This window comes from Mastacembelus armatus, chromosome 1, assembly GCF_900324485.2.
Source record: "Mastacembelus armatus chromosome 1, fMasArm1.2, whole genome shotgun sequence".
NCBI classification, from domain to species: Eukaryota; Metazoa; Chordata; class Actinopteri; order Synbranchiformes; family Mastacembelidae; genus Mastacembelus; species Mastacembelus armatus.
In genome coordinates, this window is record NC_046633.1 from 19,584,319 (window position 1) to 19,608,111 (window position 23,793).

At 39.3% G+C, this 23,793-nt stretch overlaps 1 protein-coding gene across 1 annotated transcript; it reads left to right on the forward strand.

Moving 5' to 3' along the window:
- Positions 1 to 956: 956 nt before the first annotated feature.
- On the forward strand, positions 957 to 15,183 carry slc25a10b (solute carrier family 25 member 10b). Its single transcript, XM_026304182.1, has 11 exons — positions 957 to 1,046; positions 8,977 to 9,096; positions 9,697 to 9,811; positions 9,919 to 9,967; positions 10,066 to 10,107; positions 10,192 to 10,235; positions 10,326 to 10,396; positions 11,962 to 12,054; positions 12,161 to 12,238; positions 12,345 to 12,401; positions 13,214 to 15,183. The coding sequence occupies exons 1-11, from the start codon at positions 957 to 959 to the stop codon at positions 13,313 to 13,315; spliced, it is 861 nt and encodes a 286-aa protein (XP_026159967.1). The 3' UTR covers positions 13,316 to 15,183.
- Positions 15,184 to 23,793: the final 8,610 nt, after the last annotated feature.

Here is a 23,793-nt window from a genome sequence, read left to right on the forward strand (position 1 = left end):
TCACTGTTCATAAGTTTACAATACATCTGTAGCAGCCAAGGGTCGCAGATATGAGGACAATACAACTCTGGCAGTACTACAGTAATATATATTTTTAATCACAATAATACTTAATGTCAAAAATCACAACTTCCTGTTCAAACCAAGTACGGTATGTGAAGACTGGAGGGAATTTTAAAAGTTTTAAACTAGGTTTTAAAATGGTACACAAATTGTATGGTGTCCTATACTGACTAATTTGTCCTGTGACTTACTTGATCACCCTCAACCATTTCTCCAGTTGTTTGTTTTCACAGCAGTCATTTGAATGTAACTCAAATCAGTGTGTGTCTGTATACAGACAGTATATACAGTACACGCAGACACACATAATCTTCCCAAAAGCAGTTTTTCTGAAAGTTCCTGCCGACTAGACAATACGGAGTATTGTCCTCTTAAAGACACAGGGTGACTTTAAGACTATATGGGCTCTGCAGCTGCAGACTGGGTGCGTGTCACTTTAAATCCACATGGCAGTTGTCGTGGTGAAAGTGTGGTATGTGTCTCAGTGCTGTTCGGGGCTTTAGCGTCCCCATACCTCGATATCGACCTTTGGATCTCGGTCCGCGGGGCGTGTAGGCAGATTCAGCCTGCACGACGGCAATTGGCTGCGCTCTCCCCCTGTCTGCAGCTGTTTCCTGCTGCGCATACATCGTGGTCCACCCCGTGCCAGAGCACGCACAGGCACACGGACTTTCACATGCAAACACGCACATTATGTAGCGTGAGTGTGCGCGAAGCAGTCGGAGCCCAAAGTCTCCCGGTGTCTTATCGGAATGTTTGAAAATTAACGAGGTTGTCCAGCTCTATACTCTTCAGGCCAGGAAGCCGACACAGCAGCCGGCAGCTTGTCGAGGCGGACGGGAGGAAGGAAGTCACCGTTGTAGTCGCATCAGACAACGTCAGGGGCCGGTGCCATGACGGAGAAACGCGTATCGCGGTGGTATTTCGGCGGACTGGCGTCCTGCGGAGCCGCCTGCTGCACGCATCCACTGGATCTCGTCAAAGTGAGTGGTCGAAAGGAACAAACTGTGCAGGCCTGGACCCCACGGCACAGCTGTTTCCAGTGGTAGTCTCTGTGTTATTTATTACTATGACCCTGTTAGGCATCGCATGTCTCCGGTGGCATCACTCTAATGTCTATGAGGATGCACAAGGCTGTTAGAATATAGGTCACAGGTTAGAGCAAGTGTGTGTTGTCTGTCCCAGCTGACACATGCTGGTAAAATGAGTGGAAAGTAAAAGGAAGAAGTAATACAAGTAGTAAAGGAGTAAAAATAAAGTAATGAGTGGATTCATTTTAATTTCCGAGTACACAAAGCAGCCACCATGGCAGCTTTAGTCCACAGCTCCATTTAATTAGAGGAAAATAGTACACACTGATTATTGTCTGACAGGGTGCGACAGGGTGTCTCACTGGGCTGGTACATGGTCATGCCCATGCTTGATATTGGTTTCACCTGCTCTACAAAGGAGTAAACCAGTTCATCTTCATTTTGTGGCAAGATCCTGAGTTACTTTATACTGAACCTCATTCAGTTGCACTGAAGACATGAGCACATGACCATAATAGCAGTAAACGGTTCTCAGGAAGTCTCGTGCTGTATAATTGCATACATGAGGTTGGTTATCACCACTTTGCAATGAAAATGTCCAGAGGAGTGCTTCATTTCTGCCCTATAGTTTGCTTGCTTGCCATGCCATTTCATATTGAAGGAGTACAGCCTTGAGAATGGTGATTAAGTTGCTCTAATGTCAGCAAAGTCCTTATTTGATGTACTACTGTTGGTCTAATTGTATGGAGAACAGCCTTATTTTAGAGCTGGTCAGTTTTGGCATTTACCAAACAAGCCTTAAAACTATGAGGATAGGTTTATTCATCCAAAGAAGAGAGATCAGTGTTATTAAGACTAGGAGTTCCCCTAAACAGTAATTACTCTAAAATGTTTAAGCCTGCAAAGTTATTATTTAAAAACAGCAGCTTAAATGACAATTTTCCATCTGTACCAATGCTGCTGTTGCCTATTTCGAGTGTGTAAAACAACTTTTTATTTGAAAAGTAAATATAAATGCTAGAAAAAGTAGAAACATGAAAAGGGATCTTGTCTTTGAGTGTTTGAGTTGACTGGCTAAATTGGCTGATGTCTGCAGCAGCAATACCAAAGGGTGGAGTGGTACTGATGGAACTCAAAAACTGGGTTAACAGTTATTTTAATAATCTTATTTTCAGAGCCATTTAACCGACAAATGAATTTATAACTTATATGCCTTATTTGTGTCAAAAGTACGAAGTCCCATCCTCCAGAACAACTCACTACAACTACAAAATCTAACTGTCTCAGCAAAATCAGTAGGCAATTAGTATATGCAGCTTGAATCGTTTGTTTAGTCCTCTTCTTGAAATTAGCCCACAGGGGTGCAGTGTAGTGCGGTAAACCGTAAGTTATAAGAGTCTTGATCTCATCAGAGCGCTTTTGGATGTGGCATACTGTGATCATGACGTCATCATCATTTAAAGGTACCATGTGTAATATTTAGAGCGATCTATTTGCAGAAGTGGAATAGTAATTGTAAATATGTTATTAGTGTGTAATCGGTGAAAAATAGTGGCCAGGATAGAACACTTGCTCGACATTTTGTTTTAAAAGCGACATCCCCTGTACTTCCCTTATGCCTGAAAACCGGTGGTGTGTGAAGGGTGTTCAGAAGGTTGCAATCTGCAATCTGACAACTTGATGCTGCTAAATCTTTACATTTTACACATTGCACCTTTAACTGATCTGTAATATATTGACCCACATATTAAGTCCTGACACAGACACAACTTGACCTGCTAAGTAAAAATCTGGAAACTGGGGGATTCCTGTCATTTCTGTCATAACAGCACTAATATTAGCATTATACAGTACCTCATACGAAGTTCCATAGGCTGTTCTAAACATGAAATAATTATTGAAACCCAACACTGCTAGGTGAGAGATTATCAGATCAGCATAACATTAAATGATCAAAGATGACCAAAGATGCAGCCAAAAGAGGGGTTGATTCTGGGATGCTGGAACAAACTGTTGGCCCTGCTGGGTGTCGTAGGCCCAACTCAATGAAACACCATTATTGAGAGGGTGCCCACCTGATGAGAATGTATTATTGCCTGCATTCTCACACCCACACTCTGGCTTGTGTATTTTTGTTGTAATGTATCTGATAGCGTTAGTAGGTTAGTGAAGAGAGGTTTGGATAGTGGTCTTGTGGGGCCTTGAAGATTTATGACAGCATGGCCTGATAACCCCCTTTTTTGGAGCCCCATTACAAGCAATCTAGATATGGACCTTCCCTATGAAGGCTCACCCATTTGTTGGCACATTGCATTGTGTAGTTTGGTAACTGTACGACAGCCATTCAACTTCAATGTGAAATCGCCCATGTAAAGGGTAAAGTGCAAGCCCCCCTGGCATACACCGTTCCTGACCCCAAGGAGAGAAGAGAGTCCACTGTCCCACTAACCTGCATACTTTAGAATACCAGTTAGCTAGTATACTGACAATACTGTATCAGTTTGTTAAATAATTGACAGTGATTTACATGATCAAAGGCCTTAGAAACTTTAATAAACCCAATAAAAGCAGTAGATTAGTGATGTCCATCTTTCTATACAATCTCCTTCAAAGCTTAAATGCACATATCAGTACTGAGCTTGACCTTAAATCCAAACTGATAATCAGTTATAAAAATATATTCCTTCATGCAGTCCAGTAAGATCCTTTCCTGGACCTTAGATAATGTCCTTGCCAAGGCAATAGACCTGTAATTATTAATATTACCAACCTATCTTTAATGAACAACAATGAATCAGGCAGAAACCCATATATCATCTGGAGGTTGAGTCATGGCAACTGAAATACTTTTTAGTTTGAAATGTTTCACTACTCATCCAGGTAGCCTCATCAGATTGATGATGCTAGGAGTATTGGATGAGTGGTGAAATAGACTCCATGTGGGTGGCCTGAGGGCCTGATGTCGTCTGGCCTCCGCTCACAGCCGAATAGTGTGCAGCTCAATTAGCTCTGTTTTCTTCACAGATGAGAGCAGGTTTACACTGAGCACGTGACAGCTGTGTAAGGGTCTGGAGACATTACGGCAGGGGTGTCAAACTCATTTTCACCGAGGGCCACATCAGCATAATGGCTGTCCTCAAAGGGCCATATGTAACTTATAAATGTAACTAAATGTAACCGAATGTAATGTAAAATAAATGTAACTACTCCTTAATGTTAAATAACTCTGAATGTATTACTTATTCCAGTTACAAGCATAACAGTTGCACAGAAAAAAATATGTTTTCTCGTTCCTCTGTTATAAATCCTTCTAATTTGGTTATGAAGTAGTGGTTATGAGGTTATGAAACCCAGATAACCCCATCAATCAAGGATCAAACTATCCAAGTGAATAAAGAAAAATAAAATCAAACACAAGTTATGACATTAACTATGTTCAAACGTTCAACAGCTCCTCAGTGACAGAGAGATCCGACTTTTAATTCTTGGACAAGTTGTTGCTGTTCTTGAAGGCTAGCTTTGGCGTACTTAGCTCTGTGTTTGGTGTCAAAATGCCGGCGTAGATTATAGCTACTCTTTGACAACCGACACCGCCTCGTAACACAAGACATACCGGTCTTTCTCCTTGAAGCACAAACAAGTAGTCGCCTTCCCATCTTTCTTGAAACAGTCTTCTATCTCCATCAACTTTTCTCTTTCTGGACATTTTGGGGTCAGTATTTAACTCTCAATTCCACTTGTCGGCATTAACGTGGAAACACTGCCGTGTAGTCGCGGGGAGCCGTTACCTCGCGGGTATCACAGTCAAAGCACGCTGTTGACCTATTTTTTAAGACACTCAGACCTTTTATGCTCTCGCGGGCCACATTAAATGACGTGGCGGGCCACATTTGGCCCGCGGGCCTGAGTTTGACACCCCTGCATTACGGTGTCTAACATTGTTGAGTGTAACCAGTTTTGGTGGTGGGTAAGTGATGGTCTGTGGAGCCATATCCTAGGACGGACTGTCATGTCATGCCCAACAGTGCGCTGACTGCTGTCAGGTGCTAGGATGAAGTCCTCAGACCGACTGTCGGTCTATACGCTGGTGCAGTGGGCCCTGTGTTCCTCTGGGTGCAGACAATGACTGGCCGCATGTGGCCAGACTGTATAAGCAGTTCCCAGATGACAAAGGCGTTGATACCATTGACTGACCCCTGATGACCCCTGACTGAAATCCACAAGAGCATTCATTACTTCAAACTCAAAGTCATTGTTTCTCTCCGCACCCACAGTGGTGGAGTAGCAAGGTAGCAGAACAAGAGAATGAGTCACTGTCCAAACGTACCAGTTGCACAGTATGTAGTCATTTGTTTATAACAACAAAGAGACTACAGTAGTGGCAGTTTGGTGAAAAATGTAACTGCATGAAGCACAATAATTGGCCCACAGTGCGGACTACTGCTTTAATGAGGAGATACCCTGTCTGGTGAAAGGGTGTGTTTTATCTCAAGAGGTGTATATAAAAAGTACAAACAACATGCTCTGAAAAGGAATTGCAAAACTGTCATTTGTACTCACTGGGTTTTAATAATGTTGAGTGTGTGGGAAGCTTGTGTATTTGTGCTGAGTGAGTGAGTGAATCTGCTGCTCTGTATAAGTACAAAAAGTGTGTGATAACACTCTGCGTAAATATAACTTTTAAGGACTGGTAATGTCTCATCATATATATGAGAATGTGTGATAGAAGCCAGAGAAAGCACTATATTAATCATTGTGCCTAGTTGTGGCACAGTGTACTGGTTCTCTCATGGTTAATGTTTTTCTACTCGCTTGGTTCACTGCAAGTTCTTCCGTCACTGATTGTGCAATGAAGATTTGAATGAAATTCAAAATGAATGGAGGTTAAACATTTGTGTTAATAGCTTCCTGAATGAATCAGGACTAATTTGTGTAATGTATAGCTGAGATCATTGCCGCAATAAATAACAAGGATATTTTTTATGATACTTATTAATGAACCAAAAAATAATCAGTGATGTAAAGGTACCTTTGTTCCTGTGTTAAGTATATGACACCAAACTCTTTATATGTCAAAAACATCAGTAATTGGGTAGATTTGGGTAGAGCAAAAACATTATCGTGCAGTCTAAATAGTCCATCTGTGGGTGTATTATAACTTAGATGTCCTAACATGCATCATCTGAATCATACTATACATACTAATCTACTACTATACTAAACTGTTTTACTATGATTTCCCCTGACAGCTACCATTATGGAGTGAAGTGAAACAATGAACGCACAGTCCATGTCCAAGCAGATCTGCTCCTGATAATGACCAAATCAGACTGTTCCTCATCATGAATGGTTGTTAGAATATTTCATCCAAGGAACTCAGTTTTTTCTGTGACTGGATGGGTAGTGATGCAGATATTGATTTTGTTCCAACAGCATACAAAGCTTAAAACATGAATGGCTCCATAATAATGCATTAAACACATTGCTATAAAAAGCTATCAGCAGGGCTCCTACATTCAGAGGAACTGACATGTAACTTGGGTAAGAGAATTTGTGGATGTGCTTTCCAGCAGGGAATTGGTACTTGACCCAAACATGCATATCATAGTAAAGAGTGCTTAGTCAGGTTTTATTGATTTCCTCTTTTGTGTTATAGGCTGCTCTGTCTGTTGCCCTAAACTAGCACTGTTAAAAAATAAATGTTACCACTCACCTCTTTTAGCGTGACTCAACTCATCTGGGTGTAATCTTTCACCATGTTGTGCGTGCATGAGTATTCCTGTGTGTGTACATCTCAGCTTGCTAACGGGTTAATAGAACATTGTGTTTACTCAATGTTGCAACACAGTTTGTGGTTACCTTTTTACCCGTGTGGGAACCTAGTTTGAAAATAGACTGTATATAGTCATCAAAAACAGTTTTAAAAAAAGTTAACTTTGTATAATTTTTTATTGCAAGTGGTCCACCACATTGATCCGGGCTAAGGTATTTTTACAGCTAATTCTGCAAAAAACATTGAATTATTTCTCTAGGAGGTCAAAGTTTTAAGTTTAATATTGTCTGAGTAGATGTGAATTGAAATGAATTAGCACAAAATTTTGCAGGCAGTCATGCTCAGGATAAATTGCTAATTGAATTGTTGAACTTTAATGGCCTATTTTAAATTCTAGTGCTATCATCACAATGTTAATTTGCCCAAAATGTTGATTTTATTACTCTTCTCAACTGTAGGTCTGCAAGGGCTTACTAAGTAGCAAATGTTAGTGTTCTAAATTGAGATATAAATATTTGAGTAAAAAAAGCATGTTTGCACTGTCATTGTGACTGTGCTGACTTTATCTTGCATGGCTACAGGTGCTTTCTTTTTGTTTTCATTTCTTGCAGAAGTCATGTGATGGTGGCCCTGTGTACACTTAGAATACATGACAGAGCCAAGATCATTGCTGATACTTTTAATATTAATGACCTGGGATGATGTGTACTTAATAACTTTATGAGTTATTGCCTGGAACTAGTACGTAGATGTAGACCAACAGGATCATCACTGAAAAAACTAAAATAGAGAAAATGATTGAGAGAAGGATGAGTTAAATCAAACAGCCATTAATAAAGTTAGTGATGAACGAGAAAGAACATTGTTTTTGAATGGCTTAGTGATCCACACACTCAATTACTGATTAGAAAGGACGAAGGTCATGTTGTAGCGCTGCTCTCTCACACACACACACACACACACACACACACACACACACACACACAGATGTACTGTTCAGGAAAATAACTAATATGCTGATGTCATCAAGGACAAAACCTTTTCAACCGAAGGCTAATAACTGGGGGGATGAAATGCGGTGAGGTGTATTAGGGAAGTGTCTGGAGTTGGACTTATATTAGAGACTTAAAGTCAGGATTCGTCTGTATCTGCCGATTAGATATTGACTGTGCTTTTTGTGTGTTACGTGTGAGATCTTTCATGTGTTATGTGACAGTCAAGACTGAGGGAATGCACAGGGTCAGTGGTTTATTTACAGTATTTTCCAATGACTATTAACATTATTAGTTCATGTTATTTGTGACTATAGCCATAGGATTATAGGACAGAAGGATGTGCTCAAACAAAAGAACTGCCCAGAACAAAACAAAGCTGTAGGATATTCTCTTTCTTGAGTAAAACAAAGGTACAAAGAAATACCTAACTTAACTGAACTAAAAGGAAGAGTACAACAATAGGCAAGCAAACCATGCCTAGTGTTTCTAACATTAATAACAACTATGTGAGTGAGGATGTATGGGTTAGTCCCTGTTTTCTAGTCCTATATCCCACTGCCTTCAGTTGACTCAGGCTAAATTGCAATACATTTTTAACTTAGTTCTGTTACTCTTCCCTCCTTTCTGGTTTTTGCTTCAGGTCTAGATCATGTCCTAATTAGAGTTTTTGCTAGTTTGTCTTTTGTGAGACCTCCTCCTGTGTTTGGTTCCCATGAGGTTTGGAATGGCCAATAGAGAGCCAGACATGTTATTGTGTTATTGGGCTGGCATCCATTGAACCCAGTTACAGACAGAGATGAATAAAAGGGAGAGAAGCATCAATGAATGTACACCGTCAATGGGAAGCATAGAGATGACCATTTAGTAGCCCTGATGGTGTCCCCTAACGTTGTGTCTCACATGTCCCCAGACCTTGAAGCAAAATGATCTCTGAAGCACCCCTTAAAGTGGTGACACTTACGCTGCAAGGAGGAAGAAAGAAAAGGAAAATGTTGCTGAGTCACAAAGAGCCTGTGTCTGCAGATTTTGCATCTGAGTTCTGTTTCTTTTATCATGCCAGTGTTATTGCATGGCTCTGAAAAAGGCATCAATCATAACACGTTTGTCTTTCTAGGTACACCTGCAGACCCAGCAGGAGGTGAAGAAGAGGATGGTGGGGATGGCGATTCATGTGATGAAGAATGATGGGGTGCTGGCTCTTTACAATGGCCTCTCTGCCTCCCTTTGTAGACAGGTGTGTCTCTGTGTCTGCAGCTCATCACTATCTTATTTTTAGTGTTATCACAACGGAGGTTAATAGATACCCCAGTCTGACAGCAGTCTGTCTGGACAGACTAACTAAAACCAGGATGTTCTTGTTTTTGTAGACATGCTGATTCTAAATATATTAATGAGTAAAATATAAAAACAGTGATGTAATTAAGCAGATATTGATTGATGATTTTAGTGCTTTTTTATTACATACAGAATAGTTTTATAGATTCTATTGATGTTGTGTCTGATTGATATGGGCAAATAAACCCAGGTAGTAAAACTAATAAAAGCATGCCAGACATAAACCAGTGTGTTAGTACTTGATTTAGCACTATGATTTAAAAGGTGTCACGCCTGTGCTTTCTTAATGTACACAACTTCCTGAAACAATATGTTTTCAGTGAGCAGTAGCAGTGTTTTAGCACATCCGTAAACGTTCATGACTGGAAGAAAACTCTCTCATACCTCATTTTAGGTTGGTTATGTTGTCGCTGGCTCCTCCTGGTGGTTGAAAAGTGAGAACGTTAAGTAATGAGCAGAGCACAGTAATTATCCCTCTCCTCTCCTGTCTTCTCCTCAGATGTCCTATTCCCTCACCAGATTTGCCATCTATGAGACAGTCAGGGACATGATGGGTAGCACAAGCCAAGGCCCCATGCCCTTCTACCAGAAGGTCCTGCTGGGTGCCTTTGGAGGTGGGAGCCCATTCAAGCATGTTCTTTCTCTGCCCCACACACACACACACACACATGCAGCCGTACGGATGCAGGATTGTGTACAAACAGACTTCTTCTGTCAACAGGTTTCACTGGTGGGTTTGTTGGCACACCAGCAGACTTGGTGAATGTCAGGTAACATGCCACCATAATATCTAAATTGATATTATACCTAAAAACAGAAAAAATCAAAACATTTAAAAGAGTCAGTTAAAAGATCTGTTTTTTTCTAGGATGCAAAATGACATGAAACTACCACCAGAACTGAGAAGAAAGTAAGAGCTGCAACTTTCTTACAGAGGTTTAAATATAGTAAATCAATTATCATAATTGAACCCTGATTGTTTTTTTTCTTTCAGCTACAAACATGCCATCGATGGGCTCTTTAGAGTCATCAGAGAAGGTAAATTCCAATCAATATTGTGTAATTGAATTAATATAATGTAATTTTCATAATAAGCATTTGAGATTTGACCTGGATCCTGTCTTGCAGAGGGTGTGAGGAAACTGTTCTCAGGAGGCACAATGGCCTCCAGCAGAGGGGCGATGGTGACTGTAGGCCAGGCAAGTCACAGTCAATTTTTTTTCTCTGTCATGCTGTTTGTTAGTCATGTTAAGCATCTGTGTGTTCTTTAATAAGCCATGTAAATTACGAATTTAATTAAAGGTACATTCATTTATCAATGCTGGGTTAATATCCTCCTAGACAAATAGATTTAATTTGAACAGTGTATTATACATTAATCCAAGTAAAATTTCCTTCAACTCTAGTGCAGCTGTTCACATTCATTTAGTCTGACACTAGCTACTGCGTGTCTTCCAGAAGGAAGTAATGCAGACAGGTGGTGAAAGGGATGTCTACTGTCTTTGGTAAAATTGCAGACTCTGCTGAGGCGGCGAGATCTGTAAATGTCCTCTAGGGGGCCATGGAAAGGCCAAGGATTATTTTTGTGGTGTGTTGATTGCCCTTTGAAGAGCTGCTATGACTGCTGATGTACAGCTTGCCTACCAAGCCATGATGCAGTAAATCAGTGTGCTCTATACTTGGCAGTGAAAGAATGACTCCAGCAGCCTGGTAGAGTAAGACCTTTTTCAGGGCTCTTGGGAAGCAGAGTAACTGCTGTGCCTTTTTGAGCAAAGTGGAGGAATTAATACTCCACTAAGGTCCACTAACACAAGTGCCCAGGAACATGCAGTAAAGTTGGACACCTTCTCTACCCCCGCTACCCCTATTTCCAGTTGCAGGAGCTCTTGATGTTGTGTGAAGCCATTAGAGATTAGCCCCGCTAGTGTTGTATCGTCTGTAGTCTGTAGAGGAGTGGGCTCAGCACACATCCTTGTGGTGCTCCAGTGCTGAGGGGATTTGTGGGTGATTGGGAAGAAAGTCTTTAATCCTTAAAGCCTTAAAAAGGAAATAAATGTGATAATATTCATGATAAAGAAACAACCAAGAAGCAACTTACAGGCGTTGGTGACATTTCCAATAGTTGATGACGAGACAACACAATAAACATAGGAATTTTAAACAATTTTGAGTTCCCTGTACTTTTAAGATGCAGATCTGAAGAGTGACACGGCCACAATACAGATGCAATATTATAAGCGTTGGATTGAGGAGTTACTACTACTGTGAACAAGCTCTTGGATAAGTATCAAGGAAGAAAAATGTATTTGTCCTGAGTGCTCCATAACACACAAAATCCCCATGCAGCTTAGTAGCTGTTGCCCAGACATTCCTTATGTCTTCATGATTATTTACTTTCAGCTGATATTTTTCTGTATTTGTTAATGATTAATAACAACTTTATGTAGAATTCTTATATTTGTAGAAATTACCACCACTGGGAGGCACCAGAATAAGACATTGGGTTGATTTTCTTTCTTTTTTTTTCTTTTTTTTTGTGATATTTTTGCACTGATTGCATAATATTAAGGGCAATACATAAAAGCCCACCCAATTAATGGATCTGACTCCTGTCATTTCTGCACGTGAAGGTAATATAGACAAAAAATCTTTTCAGATTGTTGGTGGTGGATTTCATGGCTCATATCAAATGCTGTTGGGGCCGAGATTTTTGTGTTTTTAACATGTGACTAATCTATCTCCACTTGTTTTTCTCCACCTTTAGCTGGCATGTTATGACCAGGCCAAGCAGCTTGTGTTGGGAACAGGGATGATGGGAGACAACATATTGACACACTTTCTGTCCAGCTTCATTGCCGTAAGTATCAGGTTTATTTTGTATGCATGTGAAACCTGATAGTCAGTGTAAATTTCTTAAGGCTGTTTTTTTTATTACTCAGCATGTGTGAACTTTTCCTCTGCAGGGAGGCTGTGCAACATTCTTGTGTCAACCTCTCGATGTACTGAAAACAAGGCTGATGAACTCAAAGGGAGAGTACACAGTGAGTCCCTCTTCACCGTTGCCTCTAATTCTTTAATTTCTGTCTGTTTCAATATACATCCATCTTCTGTGCCCTCAGTGTTAACCCAGCGTGTCTCTCTCTTCAGGGGGTTACACATTGCCTACGAGAAACTGCAAAACTGGGTCCCCTGGCATTTTACAAGGTAAAAAAACAGTCCTGCACACTATCCAATAACACCATTGTGGTTATTTAATGCTACTTTTAATCTCCTTACAAGGCTTTTAATGTATTATTTCAGTTATTTGATTCATTGACAGTCAGGTGTCTTTGATTCATTGTGTTTCCTGGCTGCAGTACAACAGTGAAAAGCGAAGCCCTGGATAGAAGCATTCAGTCCTACACAGTTATAGGCATTTTAACAGTATAAATAAGTCTGAACAGAGACTATGGTCTATATACATCTGCTTTTTAAAATAATATTATAAAACATATATCGATTAAATATATTTCCCTGTACATTTCTCTGATAAATATATCTCCCTCATGCAGCACAGCCCCTTTTTATTTGTTTTTTGTTCCACTTCCTGTTTTGTCTGATCTTGCTGAACTTTCTGGCTGTAGCCTATAGCCTGCAACACAGTTCTCAATTCACTTGTACCACAAAAATGAGATTAAAATGGCAATCTTTGATGCAAAGTTTTGTCCAGCATGAACTTGCATCTAATTCAGCTAGCAGCAGCTTCATCGTTTTCATAGGTGAAAAAAAACCTCACAGATTGAATGGCTAACTTCTATTGTGATGTTTGATGTAAACACAATAAAAGTCAATACAATGATCATATTGGCCACAGTGTGTGGTAGAGCTGGTCTAATTTCTTCCTTTCAGTATCTATGCACACTTTCATTTACAGCAGTGGGCATAATAGTATATAATTGGTTGGCATACTAGTAGTAGTAGCTTTAAGTATAGGTGTACTAGTACAAATAATGATCTAATGCAAAATTTTGTTGCAGGGTCTCGTCCCCGCAGGGATCCGATTGGTTCCCCACACAGTGCTCACCTTTATCTTCCTCGAGCAGCTCAAGAAATACTTTGGCATTCGCATCATCTCCTGAACGCACACTTAGACCGGCCGCTCGTCACTACCTCCCCATCTATCACTGTGACTGCTGCGCACAGTCATCGGCCGTTATGCTCTTCATGATTTACAGTAAAGAAGGGAAGAAAGGAAGTGATGTATAGTACAAATCTGTGTACTTGCTTTCCCACTCCTTTTTCTCTACCTCTGTTCTACAGCTAGATGCTAAATGATTTGGATTAAGGGCATACACTACTACAATGGACAACAGATGATTCCTGATCTAACTGTACAGATTAAAGTTATGATGCTAAGAAAGAAGTTAAGTATAAAGGTGCTATTGTAGGATTATTAGAATGAAAATCCAATTTTAGAATGAGGATATAAATGCCTATCAGATGTTTAATGTAGTTGTCTACTTAAGGTAGAGTTGATTAAATACAGGATGACGTTGTCAGACAAGTTCAGATTAAATGTTAATTCATGGTTGAGATTCCACCTGTTCATTTACTATCTACCACATTGTCTTTAACTCATTTTTAATCATGTTTTGTGATTTTCTGTATGCTTTAATCTCACTTAAAGCCCAATTTAACATCATCATGTTAAGTCAGAGCAGGAGTACAGAAGTATAAAATGCAGTGTAGCCTTCCACACTGACCAGTCTACAATATTTCCTAAAAGCCCCTACTAAAACATGACTGGGTGAGCTGTTATGTAAATACAGAGTTATCATTCCCAACAGTGGTGACCAAATGTGATGCACTCTTTACACTTCATTTGTGTGCTATCTTATCACCTAATTATTATTTTCAGAACTGGATATATTATCCTTCAGGGTGGGTGTCATAACATTTGCACCAGGGCTGACCAACCCTGGTCCTCGAGAGCTACTGCCCTGCTCTGTTTTCCAACCAATGCTCCCCTTCCAGCTTCTGATTGACTGAACACTCCTGGTCCAGGTAATCAGCAGTGAGTAGGGAAGAGTTGGAAAGCAAGCAGGACAATGGCCCTCGAGGACCAGGGTTGGCCACCCCTGATTTACACTCTCATAGCTATTGGAGAACAGGACCAAGCTTGTTCATGTTGTGTTTTTAATCAAAGAGGGGGAAAGTGGGGAAACTGTGAAGCAGAGAGAGCAGACTGCTGGAGAAGCTCCATTTGGCAGTGCCTCTTTAAGTTTCCCAATTGTAGTTAAATTATGTACAACCACTTGATCTCTTAAAGTTCTTACTGTTTTTAAATGGAGATGCCTCCTGAGAAGCCTTGGAAGAACTGATTTACTGTAGAGTAGAAGTAGCATTTCCATTTGTAATTTAGTCTTTAGCTAAATGCATGTCAGACTTCATGACTCAGGATGCTATTCTGTTGTATAAGGCACTTTATTAAAAATCACTGGATTTATACTGACTAATCCACTGAATAGAAACACACTGTTCACAAAAACATGCTTTAAAAGCAAAAATAGCATTTTTTTAAAAAGCTGTTTTGTTTATGTTGTCCCATGTCAGGTTCGGCTGTCTGTACCATGCCTGCTCTGTTTAGAGAGCCTGTCAATTAATGTTGCCTTACAGTTTCTGTCCTGCAGAGAGCAGTGTAGTAACACAAAGCATCCATGAAGTCTTGCACCTTTGTCCCAGAATACATTTAAAAAAATTAAGAAAAGTAAAAGAGAGCCACAAGTTTGAAGTCAGAAGAGAATGACTGCCTGCATGTTTTTATGTTCTTGGACAATGTGATGTACTGAACTGTAGATCAACCTTAATATTGGTGATGGTATTACTTATTTTATTCATACGCACAGAAATCAAATTGGAAGTTCACACAGCTCTGGTTGTTTGAAGTTTCTATTTTGTAGATGATTAACTAATGATTATTGAATTAAAATGAAATGCTAGTGGATAATATGGTTCTGTTTTTGTGCTCTGTGTCTGTTTGTCAGGGTTTTTTTTATTTTATTTTGGAATTAGGGATTCAGATTGTTGTAAATCACACCAAATATAGTTATTTTTGTCATAAATCAGCTGCAGACCCTCTGGGCTCTGATAAATCAGCATTATAAGACAAACAGAGTGATCGTTGTATTTCTGGTTTCTGCCTACACAAGCATGACGACTGTGAGTTGAGCTTCACCCTGTGGGATTTGCCCTCATCAGAACAAGGACGTAGTTTAATGTTTGCTCCACCAGCCTTTCACAGCAGCTGACAGGCTTGGGATCAGTACTTATTTTGCAGAATTACATACTGGCTGTAGTGTACCATCATCCATAGCTATGTGATGATATTCAGACTGTAATGATGAACACTGCCAATGTGACCCCGTCCCTCCACCTAGATGAACACATCTGCTCATACCTTTATTAATACAATCCATCACATGCAAAGCATTAATGGCTCCAACCAGTCACTTGCTGTATACCGGCTGCTCGTCACTACCTCCCCATCTATCATCTGTAGCATCTATGTGTGGGACCTTGAGCTTTATGCCTGTGCATGACCTCATGCACTCATTTTGTTGTCATCAGTAATGCTGTTTTTGCATTTGTTGTTTTGTTCAGTGATAAGGAAAAACAGGCAGAAGGTTGACTTATTGTTACATTCTTAGTTTGATTATAGGAGGAGCCATCACCCCGTCAGCCACACGTGTTAATGATTATACAGCTATATATCTGGGGTTTTCAAGGACAATAAGCTAAAATGTGATTATCATGAACACTTGTGACAAGAATTCAGTAGTTCAGTTTAATAGTTTTTGTCAGTTATTTTGTTTGCTTAAAAAAACAAGCAAATGTTTTGCAGGGTGTGCTCAGACTTGGATCTTAAAAAGGTGAAACATTAACACAAAAAAGTATGTAAAAATGAGACCTGGGATTCAGCTGATAACTTTCTCTTGCATTTTTATCCTTTTAATTCACATAATTTCATTAAAAATTTCAGTTTGTAACGTTGCTGCTTTATTACTGTATGTCTTTCTTTTCCTTTGGGCTGCTCCTTCAGGGGTCTCCACAGAGAATCATCTGCCTCCATTTAACCCTATCCTCTGTATCCTCCTCACCCACACCAACTATCCTCATGTCCTCCTTCACTACATCCAAGAACCTCCTCTTTGGTCTTCCTCTAGGCCTCCTTCCTGGCAGCTCTAACCTCAGCATCCTTTTACCAATGTATTCACTGTCCCTCCTCTGAACATGTCCAAACCATCTCAATCTGGCTTCCCTGGCTTTTTCTCCAAAACATCTAACATGAGCTGTCCCTCTGATGTCCTCATTCCTGATCCTATCCATCCTCGTCACTCCCAGAGAGAACCTCAACATCTTCAGCTCTGCTGCTTTATTACTGTATATACCTGCTAGAAATATTTCCCTATGGGATAACAAAATACCAACTATGAGGAAATTGTACAGGAGCCACAATTTAATGTAAAAGCAGCATATTTGGTTTAAATGAGAACCGTTGCAGATCAATGGATTCATCTTTACATCTGTAAAGAAGGTTACAAAGAAATGCCTTTCATATAATTGCAATTTCACTGAGCATTTGTTTGGATCTGCACTAAAATATAGTTGTCATGAGGAATGACAGTATCGTTGATTATGATTTTTTTTTGTGTGAGTAAATGTAAATATGATGAGTGCAGTTGTGTATGTGTTTTTAAGGTAGCTGGCAACCTGTAAACTGACCAAAAACTGATATGCTGGGACGGTTCAGCTAATTTTGTTCTTCTAAGAGAGGACACAAACTTTTACATTTTACCTTGTGAATGACAGTGAATACACAGTGAAAGTGTACATAAATTCATTAATAGCATAATTCCCCACTTCACTGCCCAGTATGTGATTTGAAAGGCCAGCTGCAGTTTACCTTAATCTCAGTATGGTCAGGAGCTTAGAGAAAAGTGATTGTGGGCTTTGAGCTGAGGCTGATGGACACAGCAGGAACTGATATTAACCCAAAGGTCATGGTGCAACCTTGGTGACAGAGAGTTGGTGCAATCTAAATATAGCTAATGTTCTGATGCTGAAGACATGGTAACATGTTATTTTAGATCGAATTTGGATTATTTGTTATAGATGGTAAAATGATTCTGTCTGTTCTGATTTGGTCAGATAGTGGACATGCTTAAAGTAGCTGTATTTGATATTTTAATAAGAATGGATCAGATAGTGTGGCAGGGTTCACTTGTAGCATTAAACCCACAGAGAGTTTTAAACATTATCAACTTTTGACCCCAGCAAAAGCAGTTTTCAGTGTAAAGGCTCTAAAAATTCACTGTAGCAGAAACAGAAAATTAGTGGCTCAAGATATTTCCCTCAGCAGCTCAGAGACACAGAGCCAAAAGGAGAGTGAACATCAGACCTGACAGAAATGCTAAAATGCTTGTTTAGAGTATATCAAAGAACAACACTTTCTTCACCACATCACAAGAGTGAGAAATGCACATTAAAACCACTAATGTATGTAAGTATGCATGAAATGTAATATGTGGAAAATAAATTGTAATTCCCTGTAATTCCTCTAATTTTTTACAACAGATTGATGAAATTTCCAAAATTACAATCATATATTACTTTCAGGGTGGCTTCACAGCCAGAAGGTTCTTGTTCAATTTTGTAAACTCAGTTTACACGCTTTATTCATGTCTATGTGGGTTTTCTCCAGGTACTCCAGCTTCCTCCCACAGTCCAAACACAAATCACCATTGTGTGAATGTGAGTATTTATCTGTCTTTATGTGTCAGCCCTGTGATAGATCTGTCCAGGGTGTAGCCCACTAAACAACCAATATCAGCGAGCATTGGTTCCAGCCCCATGCCAGGATAAGCGGTCGATGATAGATGGATATTACTTTCATGTGTGACGCATCTTACAGTAACTTGGAAGTAGGTGTAACTTGGAAGTAGGTGTACTGTACATGCAGAGGGAGAATACAAATCACAGACAGACACAGTTGTATTGAGGGTTGTGTAGTGTCAGAAAAGAGTGTGAGGGATGTTAGAGAATAGTGTATATCTTATTCTCTTTCATACACCTCCAAACCATGCTTCACCTCTCACTTCATGACTTCATTTCAGCCAGCAAGACGCTGCCTGTGCCAACAACAGTGTTGTAAATTGGGTGTACAAGAGAATAAAAAATCTCTCTCTGAAGCACATATTACATTTCTGCTCTGAGGAAAATGTGACTGATCAAACTCTGGCTGTGGGACAAAAGGGGGGAGCTGCAGGAGGTTGTTAGTGTTGACAGTGTGCACTTGTTCAAAGGCACGAGGGGTGCATGGCTGTTGGTGTGGATCAGAATGAGTGCTCCTCTAATCACTGGTGCTAAGATAAATACCAGGCTTTGTGGTTTATGACCAAGGACATAATCCCTCTTGACCAACCTTAAACACTGAATGCTCTTCTCTCACCTAATCAAAACCATCTGCCCAGGGATCAGAGGCAATTGTCTCTCTGTGCTGTAATTACCTGTCTTCCCGAGTTTGACACATTGTGTGTGTGTGTGTACGTGAGGGCAGGAGCTAGCAGGGTGAGGTGGGCTGAGTTTGTGGGAGGTTCATGTGTGTGTGAGGGCATTGGAATTAGAAGAATTAGGAACAAAGTCAGAAAAAGCAAACTTATTGCTTTGTAGGTGTGTTATATTTATGTGTACTATGTCACCTGTGGCAAAGGATGCCACGACTGGATTGTGCTCACTACCAATATAGGGCAGGAATACACCTTTACTACATCTGTTCTGCCACTCATTTACCAGAAGAAGAAGAAACACATAAATGCACTACTTTCAGAAATTTACATTAATGCACTAAAAAATAAAAAAATATATAATCATTGTTCATGAATCCCAAACATCAAGTCAAGTCAAACATCAACTTACTGTGTGTGACTTAAATGCAACTCAAGCCTAAGTCACAGACTCGAGCCACCAGCTCTTTTCAACTGAGTTTATATGTTGAATTTACATCAATTGTGGAACTTCCATCAGTAACTTAATGTAATTGTTTCTGTGCTTTCCCTTCTCACAGGGCATTAAAGCAATACAGGACAGAGCTATTAAACCATATTTCTTAGAAATGATGAGAGCTGGAAAATATGCATGCAGGAGAAAGGCACGGATCATTTGCATGTTCATATGATGAGTCTCATTCATATACCATACCCATACATGCCCTCTAGGCTCTTTTATTGCCATGCTTAAAAACAGAATTAATAAGTATGCATCTATAAAACCATCTCGCTCTGACCCCCGCTCGTCAAAGGGAATACTGCAATTTTTGAAGAAAGACAACTGAATTATAATAATTCCTGTTTTATTTGGAGAATGAAGTGATAACTGAGTCTGTTGCAGCACATAGGTATTGAAGCATAATCAAACTTTAGAATCCAAAAGACACAACGTATATGGAAAGACTAGGTACAACAAGGGATGTCAAAATAAAGGGAACGCTTTTCATTATCAGTCTGATAACTATTATTATGATGGCCAGCTATTCATGTTGCATACCAATATAAAGCCACTCTGCTGGCAAAATATTTTGTTTATCAACGTCTTCCTTCCCCTGTTGTGTAAGTAGCAATTGACTATTACATTAAAATTATGTGTAAGTATAGTTCAACCATTATAGCATGATAGAAGCTGTGATGCCAATAGGCCTTTTTCTTTTCTCCTCAGGAATCCTCATAACAAACATGAATAGCACATTTTTAAAATATTAGTTATATTTTTAACTTTTAAAATATTTGGACTACGTGTGAGAGAGTTAAAGCAAGAGAGAGCAAGTAAATGAATTCTTTGTTCATTCAACAAAATAATCTCATCTGACTGGAAACATTTGGGAGACGTTTCTAGATGTTTTTCTTGCAGTTTCCAACTTTATCTGAACTTTAAAATGAAATCTCATTCCACAGCTTACATCACAGAGTACCAGCTAGCTTGTATGTTCATGCATGTACTTGAATTTGGTGGGGATGTGAGTGTCCCCATGTGATAGTGAGGATGTGTGAGTGTAATCCTTTAATGGGTTTGGCCCCAGATGAGGCTCGAAAAATCACAGACACTGAACTGCATTTTTCATTAAAAAAAAAAACCCTGCAATAGGACAGAGAAGAGCCAGAAGGGGAGAGCGGCAGATAAAAAATTAAAAAAAATAACACTTAGAATTGAGACCATTGAGCATCTAAGCAGAAATCAGATTTCATCGAATACCGAGCCACACTTCAGATAAATGGATTTTCATTTACATCTCCAGGTCCAGAGAGAAAAAAAAGATCCCAAGGCATCTGACAGTATCCTGAAGCATTTTATGATTTACATTCAGAGGCTGTGGCGCTCATGGTGGCCTGAGAACCATATGGCCCTGCTATATGCAATAACAAAGCCTCAGCAGTGACACCCTTTCAGGCTGATGTCTGTGGTGCTACAGAAATAATTTATTTATTCTCAGATGTTGTTTTGACAAAGAACTGGTCCATCACAATGTCATTATCTTGAAAACATTTAAAAAATCTTAAATAAAAATACATGGTTTTTAAAAGAATGCATCTGTATTCTTTGTTAACACCAGTACACGTTTATGGTAGAGTCTAAGCCACAACGTAAGCTGACAGGTTTTAAATGAATCCTCATTTCCTCCACGTATTTGGGTGTAAAAACAAAGGTCAACACATCAAACTGTGCACGGTAAACACATATGCTTTCACAACTAATGTAATATTAATTCAAACCGTTATAGTAAATCTCTAAATTGTAATGACTGGTATATGTCCAATATGCAAAATAATTATTAGATGCAGCTACAGCTTGTCTCTCTCTCTTTGTTTACTCACATTCAAGCTGATGTATATCGGTTTCCAAGGAAAGATTTTCACGTATTTTACTTTCAGATGTTGTTTTGCAATGGTTTAATCATGAGGAATGTTTTAATCAGTCTAGCCATGCCTTGTGGCTTCGTTCATATTTTCCTGATCTGTCTATTATCCTTGCATTTTAAAATTCACGTGGCAGCTCCTTCTTGATCAATATAACTGATGTTAACATACATCTGCACATCCACCTTCCCCTCCACCACTATTAAGACTCCAACTAGATTCAGATCTGTCTTATCAGTGGATTTTGCTGCTAATTGTGGGACAGTGACCCTGAATTGAATCTATCTACACAATGCGATATTAATACAGCGTAATTCATAGAGGTAAGAGATGCTTTTTAAATTAAAAAATCTTTCAAAATAACACACAGAATTTCAAATGGGAATGGGTTATAAATATGTTTATTCTCTTTTTAAAACAAGGATGAAATATGTAGTATATGAATAAATGCAAGCAAAACACTGATTTATCAACAATGAACATGCCTAATGTTATTTATGTACACATCTAGTCTAGTTGTGATTTTCATGTTTGATAGTACATGTAATGTATTGGAAATTGAATTTTACTAATACTTCAAGTCTGTCAGTAACAAATATGTAAATAAAATAAAAATATCATCTATTCTAATTGTTTTACTATTTTAATGGGCAAAAGGTCAGGATAGGTTGTAAATTTACCTGAATGATTTCACTTTAATATATGGAAGTCATAGTTTGTAACACAAAATACTATTTTTGTTACACAACAAATTCTCTTTTGGCTGAGTATCCAGTGATATTGAGGCATGCTGAAAATCATAAGGTTACAGCCAGAGAATAGAAAATAAACATGGTCTCCTGTATAATTTCCCCTGTGTGTCCTTGTTTCATCATGTTAAGCCTTTACTTCACAGGGGGAATAGGTTTGGGAATGAAACCAAACAGTCCTGTCTTTGCTGTACAAAATCATCTTCAGTGAACTTTTTTGTGAAGATGTGAAGATGTATGAATGGTGCTCATCAGGTGAAAGTAGTGAAATGTTGTATGAATGAGCAGTGGATTAATGTTGAGTCAAGGCTGAAATTCTGACTTAGCTACAAAGATGTTGTTTTTACAGTGGCTGAGAGGAATGAGAGACCTAGATTGAAAGAAGAAATAAAAAGAATAAAATGGTATAGTGGCGTTTTTATTTGAGCTTAGCACACATCTTGCATTACCTGAGGCTGCAGTGGCATAAGTACCATTTCTCCTCATTGATCTGCCTGTTCTCCGATGGGGATGAGGTGAATCAGATAAGTATATAAACAGTATAACTATATTGGTTCCCTCCTGTAGTAGTTTCTGTGGTTTCCATGGTCACAAGCCAAGGTGAGTGGAAAAAGTTGAACATCATGGTCTCCGACAGCACCAGATAAGAGCTGCCCTGTCTGTCCATGCCTCTGCTGCCAAACTCAGGCTGCACATCTGTCCTGGTGTTTACACTGGGAACACTAGAGGCAACTGCTCAGTGTCTGAAAGCACCTTTACACTGGGCAGGCAGCTAAACCTTGGCTAGAAACCCATGCAGCAGAATGTTGTTATTTGACTGGTGCATTCAATTGCTTTACTTTAAAGTCCAAATGTCTAATTTGCTTTTATTTTCTTCTGTAAGAAGCTATTTTATGTTAACTGCAGGCATTTTAAAATAAAAAAAACTAGTTTACACGTGTCTTTTTTTATTTTAAGTTGACACACATCAAACAAAAAGTAGTATTCATCTGGGCCTAACTGAATGATTTCTTCTTAAAGCCGGCAGCACTGGTCTTCCACGCAGAAGACAACCTTCCCCCAAACTGTCAGGACACTGCAGCCTTGATACCAACATGAAGCTTCATAAAACATCCGGCCAGTTTTTGCTTGGCACTCATCTGTTTGAGTCACTTCATTCTTCCGGTTACAGTCTGTCTGTGTTTACCTGGGGTAGATAGACTGCTGCCTCACAGTAACCTTTCTCAGACCCCCTGCTCTTACTCCCACCTGTGTCGTTTTTTTTCGGTCTCATGGAGCAACCTTAAATAAATGCCAAGTGTCAAAGAAATGCTAATGTCAGCTGGTCTGTGAGGACACGGTCAGAGCCTTCACTGAGTCACAGCAAAAATATTCAGCAACTTATTCGCATTCACTTAGGCACACCAGCTGGCACCGAGCTGCGTAAAGACAACCACATTTAGGAATAAGCTAACCGGAAAGCGAAAGGATGACACTACAAAATAAAGGCATAGAATCAGCAGCACAAAAGACTGATACAAATGTGATGCCTGTGAAATATTCTCTTCAGATTTACATAGTTTTACTCTATCGTTGTTTTTTCATTTGGTTCATTATTACTTTTCATATTGCTAATTTCTGTACCATCTTCATTTATCTTCCATTAGCAGCATGATGTGACCCTCCACTGCCACACTAATATGCTAAAGTCTAGTCAGTTTTATTTATATACAACCGTGTCTCACACAACCTTGCAATCTGTACATAATCTGTACATAATGCCCTGTGCATGCTCCTGCAAGTAATACAAATTAATTTGGCTATTGTATTATATTATTTGATATTTCTTGTGTCTTGTATACTGTCAAGGCAATGTGAATATCGCAATAGGATTAATTAAGGTTTCACACACACACTCAGAGA

Excerpts from the sequence above, each read along its gene's own strand:
- slc25a10b (XM_026304182.1), top strand. The coding sequence starts at position 957 with ATGACGGAGAAACGCGTATCGCGGTGGTATTTCGGCGGACTGGCGTCC. Across the intron at positions 9,097-9,696 it reads CTGCCTCCCTTTGTAGACAG|ATGTCCTATTCCCTCACCAG; the intron begins GTGTGTCTCTGT and ends TCTTCTCCTCAG. Across the intron at positions 10,236-10,325 it reads CTTTAGAGTCATCAGAGAAG|AGGGTGTGAGGAAACTGTTC; the intron begins GTAAATTCCAAT and ends CCTGTCTTGCAG.